Genomic DNA, 8,526 nt, shown 5'->3' on the forward strand with positions numbered 1-8,526 from the left:
GCTGCCACTCATCCAGGATGGGGGCCTGGCTTCCCCTGGGCAGTCTCTGCTGGGCGACAAGCAGGAGCCACCTCCACCCGTCCCTGCCCCTGCCCGGCTGCCGTCCATTGCCTTGGCCACACACTTCACTGTAGAGCCAGCTAGTAGGGTGGCCCGGGTGTCAGGTGTCTGGGCATGGACTCCAGCTAGGTTCCAGAGCTCAGGCCTCTTCTTTCACTCCTGGACGTGTGGCCTCAGGCCTTTGGAGCAGGGATCTAGCTAGGAGAACTCAGAGCACAGAAAGGCCAGCATCTAGGGCAGGGATGGGACAGGGCAACCAGTTACCTATGGAAACAGCAGCCCCGTGTCATGTTGTCAGAAAGGACCATTCCCTGGAGAAAGGATATCATGCTTGGTAAGGTGGAGGGTCAACAAAAAGGGGAAGGCCCTCAACGAGATGGATCGAAACAGTGGCTGCAACGACAGGCTCAGGTATAGCAAGGACTGTGAGGCTGGCACAGGACCAGGCAGTGTTTGGTTCTATTGTACATAGGGTCGCTGTGAGTCGGAGCCAACTTGACGGCACCTAACAACAACAGTGTCAAAGGACATGGACTTTGGAGCCAAAAAAAGCATGGTCTGAATCCTGGCTCTGCTAATACCAGCTGTGTGAGCTTGGACAACTGTCATCATCTTGTAAAGCCTCATCTCATCTGTAAAATGGGAATAAAACCTGCATTGGGGTGTGGTGAGGGTTAAATGGGATGGCGTATGACATAGCAGGAGCTCTGGTGACATAGTGCCTAAGGCATCTGACTGCTAACTAGAAGGCTGACAGTTCAAAGCCACCAACCACTCCTCAGAAGGAAGACTGGACAATCTACTTCTGTAAAGATACAGCCTCAGACACCCAAAGAGGGGTTGCTCTGAGTCACATCGACTCGACGGCAGTGAGTTTGGGTTATTTGGGTTTTGTTGTTGTTGTTGTTGTTTGCCGTGGAGTCGGCCCCGACTCATAGCAACCCCTCCTTGGGTTTCCGAGGCAGTATCACTACGGAAGTAGGATTGCCCAACCTTCCTTCCGAGGAGTGGCTGGTGGGTTTGACTTAGGCACTATGCTACCAGAGCTATTTGGGTTTTAGTATCGTCCATTTGGTAAGCCTGTAGTACCGATCCCTCCTCTATGTCAGAGACTTGGAAAGGTGAAGGCCTGGTCTGTGTCTCTCTGGGGAGACGAGACCAACTTTCAGCTGAAACAATCAGGCAAGGTGTCCTGGAAGAGGGGAAGCGGTGAGTGGAGACTTTGGTGCTGAGGGAGCCAGGCCCTAGTGCCGAGCAAGTGTGCGGGGGAACAAATACAGATGGCGTGAGACAAAGACGAATCAGGGGCATGTAGAAAGGCAGGGGTGGGGCTCAAGAGAGGCAGTGGCCAGAGCCTGAAGGGCTGGCCACACCCCAGACCCTGTAATTCCACCCAAGTCTGGGTTATCTGGAGCAATGAGGAGATAGGGTCTTGGTAATGGGAGGCAGGAATCTGATCTTCCCTGGCCTCTCGGCTCACCTCCCTCCTCCCAGCCCTTTGGAGCGCTCCTTCTCAGCAGGCCTGACGGGGCCCAGAGCCCATCTCTGCCACCGCAAACCTGTCTGTCTCCTTCTCCTGCCAGGCCTCTCAGGGAACGCTGGCCCTGCTACCAGAGCCCCAGGAGCCCCCATGAGTGCTGGATAGCGAGCCCCGGCTGGTCCAGGGCTGGGCATCCACCATGCCGCCCATCCTCCAGCGCCTGCAGCAGGCCACCAAGACCATGAGCCGCAGGAAAATCCTGCTGCTGGTGCTAGGGTGCAGCACCATAAGCCTCCTCATCCACCAGGGGGCGCAGCTCAGCTGGTAAGGGGGCGGGGCCTTGGGGAGGGCGGTTCCCCAGGGGCTGGGCATCTGGGTTAGGACCAGACTGGGAGTTCTACTTCCGGTTCCTTCCACCTGCCAGAAGATTCCTCCTCTACGGGGCTTTGCTCGTTCCCTCGATTCTGAAAGACATTCTCTTTAAGGCAACACAACCCCTCTGGGCAGAAGTGGTCATCAATGCAAGGGGTGAATGACTTGCCCAGAGTCATAAAGCTCATTAGTGACAGCCGGGGCTAGAACACAGCAGGACGCTACCCGCTGAGCCACATCCCCTACACGCTGTGTGCGCCCCTCGCTCACCCGTCTCAGAGTGAAAGCCTTGCTGTCACCGTGCTAGGCACACCACCTCACTTCTGAGCCCTGGTTTCCTCATCCATAAAGGGAATGATGACACATGTGACCCAGGCTAGTCACCCTGATGCAGGATACCCGGTGATAACTAATGGGGACCCCTGGCCCCGCTCCTGACTCATTGTATGAACCCAACCAATCCTAGCACCTGGCTCCTCCCAGCATTTCTGTTTCCGCTGCCCCTGAGGGTGGTGTGAATGGGCCCAGGCTCCCCTGACCAGATGAATTGCTGGGCTGAGGCTAAGAGGCTAAAAGGACCTTACAAGTCACCTGTCAACCCAAACACCCTTGTTTCTGGAATAAATAAGGAAAGCCTCACCGGAGCTAGGATTACTCCTTGTTTTGCACAGCAGTGTTATCTCATAGGCTTTGAACAGTGCCTGACACACAGTAAATGCTCCACAAGTATCTGTTGAATGAATGAATGAGGCTCCAGAGGCCTTAACAGAATCCTAACAAAGGGGTTGCCTCAAAGCCCAGCGCCACCCACCTACAGGTGCAGGAGTAAAACCCGGCCAGAAGACAGAGCAGGAGGGGCAGGCTGCTCTATCAGAGTTGTTTCTCTTGGCCTCCTGGCCCTCGATTTTGACACCTGTAAAGGGAGATTCTTCGAGGATCTGCAAGGGCCTTTGTCCCTGATGTAGAAATAAAGAATAATTAATAAATAAATATTAATAAATTAATATGCTAATAAATAAATAAATATTAATAAATCACCCCCAAAACACAGCAGCTGAAAACAGCAAACACTTACTGTCTCACAGTCTCTGTGGGTCAGGACCCCAGTGGCGGCTTGGTTGGTGTTCAGGGTCTTTCAGGAAGTTGGAGCTGGCTGCTGGGGATACAGTCTCATGCGAAGGCTTGACTGGTAGGGCTCTGCTTCCACATTCACTGACAAGCATGCTTGCCCCAGTATGATCTATCCTGGAGAGAGAGACACCATAGTTTTTTTTACAAGGAAAATGACCTCTGCCCTATGCTACTCCTTAGAAGTCCAGCCCACACTCAAGGGAAGGGGATTACAGAAGGGTGTGAATACCAAGAGGCCAGCTAGGGATCTTAGGGGCTTATTTTATGGCTGCCTGCCATACCCCTCAACTGTTCTATGGGTAAAGCCCAAGACGGGCCAGTGTCACATGCCCCATACTTGGGGAGGGGTAGAGGTGAAGCTGCACCCCTTTCACACCCTCCTCTCAGCACACCCCCCTGGGCCCTGCAGGTACCCCAAGTTGTTCCCCCTGAGCTGCCCGCCACTGCGAGAGTCACCACCGCGCCCCAAGCACATGACCGTGGCCTTCCTGAAGACACACAAGACAGCGGGCACCACGGTACAGAACATTCTGTTCCGTTTTGCCGAGCGCCACAACCTGACGGTGGCCCTGCCGCACCCGAGCTGCGAGCACCAATTCTGCTACCCGCGCAACTTCTCGGCTCATTTCGTGCACCCAGCCACGCGGCCGCCGCACATGCTGGCCAGCCACTTGCGCTTCGACCGCGCAGAGCTCGCGCGCCTCATGCCACCAGGCACCGTCTACGTCACCATTCTGCGCGAGCCGGCAGCCATGTTCGAGTCGCTCTTCAGCTACTACAACCAGTACTGCCCAGCCTTCCGGCGCGTGCCCAACGCATCACTTGAGGCCTTCCTTCGCGCGCCCGAAGCCTACTACCGCGCCGGCGAGCACTTCGCCATGTTCGCGCACAACACGCTGGCCTACGATCTGGGCGGCGACAACGAGCGCAGCCCGCGCGACGATGCCGACTACCTCGCGGGGCTTATCCGCCAGGTGGAGGAGGTTTTCTCGCTCGTCATGATCGCCGAGTACTTTGACGAGTCGCTCGTGCTGCTACGGCGCCTTCTGGCCTGGGACCTGGACGACGTGCTGTACGCCAAGCTCAACGCACGCGCCGCCAGCTCGCGCCTGGCCGCCATTCCCGCAGCGCTGGCGCGGGCCGCGCGCACCTGGAACGCGCTGGACGCCAGCCTCTACGACCACTTCAACGCCACCTTCTGGCGCCGAGTGGCGAGCGCCGGCCGCGCGTGCGTAGAGCGCGAGGCGCGCGAGTTGCGCGCGGCCCGGGAGCGCTTGCTTCGACGCTGCTTCGGGGCGGAGCCGGTGCTTCGGCCCGCTGCGCAGATCCGCACCAAGCAGCTGCAGCCGTGGCAGCCTAGCCGCAAGGTAGACATCATGGGCTACGACCTGCCCAGCGGCGGCGCCGGCGCTGCTACCGAGGCCTGCCTCAAGTTGGCCATGCCCGAAGTCCAGTACTCCAACTATCTGCTGCGCAAACAGAAGCGCCGGGGCGGCGTGCGGGCTCGACCCGAGCCCGTGCTGGACAACCCCCCGCCTCGGCCCATCCGAGCGCTGCCCCGTGTCCCCCAGGGCCCCTGACCTCTGCCTGCCTCCGAAGCCTGGGGCCTGCCCTGCTCTCCCAGGAGCCAGCCTGGAGCTGCCTCGGCCCCTGCCCCATCACAGCCCTTTCTTCACGAGGGCCTTGATCCCCGTGCCGAATTTGGGGGTCGCCTCGCATACTGGCCCATCTCCCTGGGGTGGGCTGATCCCCGCCTTTGGGGAGGGTGCTGATAGGCCCGATCGAGCCCCGGGCCACTCCCTCCTTCCCAAATGGTTGGTGACTTGGACAAGAGGTCTGAGGCCTGTCCAGAACTGCCCACCCTGCCTTTTTCTGGGGTCTGCACTCTGCCCTAATCCGGGTCCTACCCGCACCTTGGAAGGGGATGCTGAACCTCACCTTTAGCCTGGCTTTTCCGAATGGAGGAGCCCGGGCCCCAGAGAGGGACTGAGCCCTGGGGAACACTGCCCTAGCCATCAACCTCCCTGGCTCTTGCCCTTCCTCCAGGGTTCCAGGGGCCCTCATTGTCTTCCAGATTCTACCTTCCCCACAGACCTGAGCTGCTTCCAGATCCGCAGAAGCAAGTGTTCTTGGGTTGGACTTTTTGTTTGGTTGGTTTTTCCTTTTGTAATAAAATACTTTGGAAATGTGCAAGTTGTGTGTCAGCCGCGGAAAGGCAGGTGCCGAGAAATCTGTGGCTGTGCTGAGGACAGGGGCAGCGCCCCATCAAGCTCTCCCGCTGCTCCCAGAGGCCCACAGCCCTCAGCAGCCCTTTGATCACCACACAGACAGGCCACCTCCACCCTCCTCTAGTGAAGGAATGGCCGCCTTTTCATTGACTTCAGCCAGATTTATCCAGCATGGTCTTTGTAAAGTAGGGACACAGGTCAACAAGGCAGATAGGACCCTTACCCCATGGAGCTCAAAAGGAATGCTGAAACAGGAGCAAGGCATGTCACCAAACCAGAGGGAGGGGATTAGAACAAAACTGTCCTTGGCCAGTGAGAAGGCGGGGACAAGGATCATTTTCAGCCAAGGAGGGGCTTAACTCAGAATTTCACTTCCTGTAGAGGAGCTCTGGTAGCATAGTGGCTAAAGCACTTGACTGCTAACCAAAAAGTTGGCTGTTCAAACCCACCAGCCACTCCTCGGAAGGTAGGAAGGTTGGGCAATCCTACTTCTGTAGTGATACTGCCTCGGAAACCCAAGGAGGGGTCACTATGAGTCGGGGCGACTCGACGGCACATTACAACAGCAACAACAACAGATCGATGAAGAGAGCCCTAGTGGTGCGGTGGTTAAGCACTCGGCTACTAGCCCAAAGGTCAGCAGCTCAAGCCCTCCAGCCACTCCATGGGAGAAAGATGAGGCAATCAGCTTCCACAAGATGACAGCCTTGGAAACTGTGGGGCAGTTCCACTCTGTCCTCTAAGGGTGCTGTGGGTCGGAATTGACTCCATAGCAGTGGGTTTGGTTTGGGCTTTGCTTCTGTAAAGATTGGCAGCTAGGCCATCCTGTGGGGCAGGTCTGCTCTGTCCTATAGGGTCCCTATGAGTCAGAATTCACTTGACTGGCAACAGGGTTTTTTTCAGTCACTACCACTGGCCTGCCTGCCCTACAAGGAGAAGACATCTGTGAGTCACCTGAAGACGGGTCCCTCCCACAAATCCCGCTTACACACCCAGGTACCTTTGTACATTGTGGAACCTTCCGTGGGAGATCGGCAGAGGATCAAGGCTTTCCTGATATTTTCAGAACTACCCAGATGTGATACACATCTGGACAAGGAATGAAGACATTGCTTGTTCACATGGTCCACTGTTTGGCAGCCACTATGCAAAGGGCTGTATATGCACCCGTAAGACGGGGGCCACTTGATAGGTGAGGGAGCTGCAGCTCAGGGTCACGCCACTCGAAGGTGGCCGTTAGGGTCTGAGCCCAGACAGTGCAGCTTCGAGTCTGTGCCCTGAAATGCTGTGCAGAGGCTCACATGCCCCACGCTAGACTGAGTCCCAGGACCTTTGCCCCAAAAGAATGCAAAATGAAGAAACCGAGACACTGCTCCTGGCCTGCCTTTGCCTTGTTTTTCACGGAGACAATGGCTGACCTGTTTGGGCAATGGGGGTTGCGGTGGCAGGTTGGCAGGTCGTGTGACACTCCAGGCTGGCAGAGGGGCTGTTTGTGGGGCACCTTGTTGTGACCAGCAGAGCTCTGAGAAAGGCAAAGGTAGCATGAAAAGGCCAGAGTTGGTCTTGGTGATAAGGAGTAGTGAAGAATTACAGTAGGCTATGATATACTGAAAGGAGCTCTAGTGGCATAGTGGATAAGGCATTTGGCTGCTAACCAGAAGGCTGGTGGTTCAAACCCACCAACCACTCCTCAGAAGGAAGACTGGACAATCTTCTGTAAAGATTTAAAAAGAAAACTCACTGCCGTGGAGTCAGATCCAACTCATAGTGCCCCTCCTTGGGTTTCTGAGATGGTGTCACTATGGAAGATTGCCCAATCTTCCTTCTAAGGAATGGCTGGTGGTTCCACTAGCTTTCTGGTTAGCAATCAAATGCCTTAGGCACTACGCCACCAGAGCTCCTAAAGTAGTACCCTTCCCATACCAGGAGTCAAACCTGGGCCTCCTGGGTAAAAACCAGGAATCCTAAACGCTAGACCATGTGGGAAGCTATATATTTTTTAATAACCCCAGTGGGGCCAATCTGGGGGCCTCACTAAACCATCCAATCGGTAGTACTGACAGGAGGTTTGTACAAAGGGCAGGGACTTAATCAACACAAGGTTAAGACCCGCACTTACTGGGAATTCCTCATTCATGGGGAATAATTGTAATCCCCAATCCCCATCACGAATGGGGTTCAATCCTGCCGGCGTAGAGTAGGCACACGCTAAGCCAGTCAGTATAGTGAGTGCAGCCCCAGACATCGAAGGGCATCACACACCTGTAATTGCTCAATCTCAGGTGGCTGAATGCCACTTGTCCCTCTAAGAAGCTGGGGGACACCAACTGCTCAGGGGTCACGTGACTAATTAGCATGCCAGAGTCTCATTCGTTATTAGAATTAACCAGACAAATCGCTCCACCAACTAAGAACAGCCATGCACCATCACACATAGAATTGCAAAAGAACTATCAATCTGTCAATCCTGTCTGTGTCCATGTAAAGATTTACAGCCTCAAGAAACCCAATGGGGGTCGCTATAAGTTGTCTATCCAAAGACAGGTGTCCTCTGGCCTCCAGGCCAAGAAGGCACCTGCCTGCCACTGCCCCTCTCTGTCTCCCTCTCCCTTGTCCTGGCCTCTGGCCATACCCTTCCTAAAACATCCTTTCCCCTGTCCTAGGTTCTCCTGCAAAACAGAGAAGCCCTTAACAACCACCTCTATGGACCTCACGGGCCTTCCCTGACTCCCAGGCAGCCGACCCTCCAGTCAAGGCTCACCCCACTTAATGCTAACAGCAAGCAGTTATGGAGCACTTACTGTGTGCCCAAGGAGCTCTGGTGGCTCAGTGCTTAAAGCATTCAGCTGCTAACCAAAAGATCAGCAGTGCGAACCTTCTAGCCCCTCTGGAGGAGAGAGATTTAGCCAGCCAGCTTCTGTGAAGATTGACAGCCTTGGGAACCCTGTGAGGCAGTTCTACTCTGTCCTCTAGGGGCGCTGTGAGTCGGAACGGACTCCATGGCAGTGGATTTATTTTGGTTGCACTCTGTGCCCAGCACTCCCTCAGTGCCTTATGTATTTTTAACTTCCCTGATTCTGACAACAGCCCTGGAGGCCAGTGTTATTCTTGTTCCCATTCTATAGAAGAGGAAACTGGTCCGCCCAGCTGAGAGAGGCTGAGCCCGGCAGAACCCAGGACTCTGAGCCCCAAGATCCAGCTCCGCCAAAGGAGTACACAAGGCCACTCCCCAGACACACCCCTGGGGGTCCTGCA

The 8,526-nt window shown here is 55.6% G+C and overlaps 1 protein-coding gene across 1 annotated transcript; it reads left to right on the forward strand.

The window, feature by feature from the left end:
- Positions 1 to 1,739: 1,739 nt before the first annotated feature.
- On the forward strand, positions 1,740 to 4,623 carry GAL3ST3 (galactose-3-O-sulfotransferase 3). The gene is made up of 2 exons (XM_007944748.2): positions 1,740 to 1,864; positions 3,453 to 4,623. Exons 1-2 carry the CDS (start codon positions 1,740 to 1,742, stop codon positions 4,621 to 4,623), a joined length of 1,296 nt encoding a protein of 431 aa, XP_007942939.1.
- The last annotated feature ends 3,903 nt before the right edge of the window (positions 4,624 to 8,526 follow it).

This window comes from Orycteropus afer, unplaced genomic scaffold, assembly GCF_000298275.1.
Source record: "Orycteropus afer afer isolate SDZICR_OR568_19922 unplaced genomic scaffold, OryAfe1.0 scaffold00130, whole genome shotgun sequence".
Classification (NCBI taxonomy): Eukaryota; Metazoa; Chordata; class Mammalia; order Tubulidentata; family Orycteropodidae; genus Orycteropus; species Orycteropus afer.

What these genes read in the sequence shown, in the direction of transcription:
- GAL3ST3 (XM_007944748.2), top strand. Translation starts at nt 1,740, where the DNA reads ATGCCGCCCATCCTCCAGCGCCTGCAGCAGGCCACCAAGACCATGAGC. An exon ending in CAGGGGGCGCAGCTCAGCTG is followed by an intron (nt 1,865 to 3,452) that starts GTAAGGGGGCGG and finishes TGGGCCCTGCAG; the next exon opens with GTACCCCAAGTTGTTCCCCC.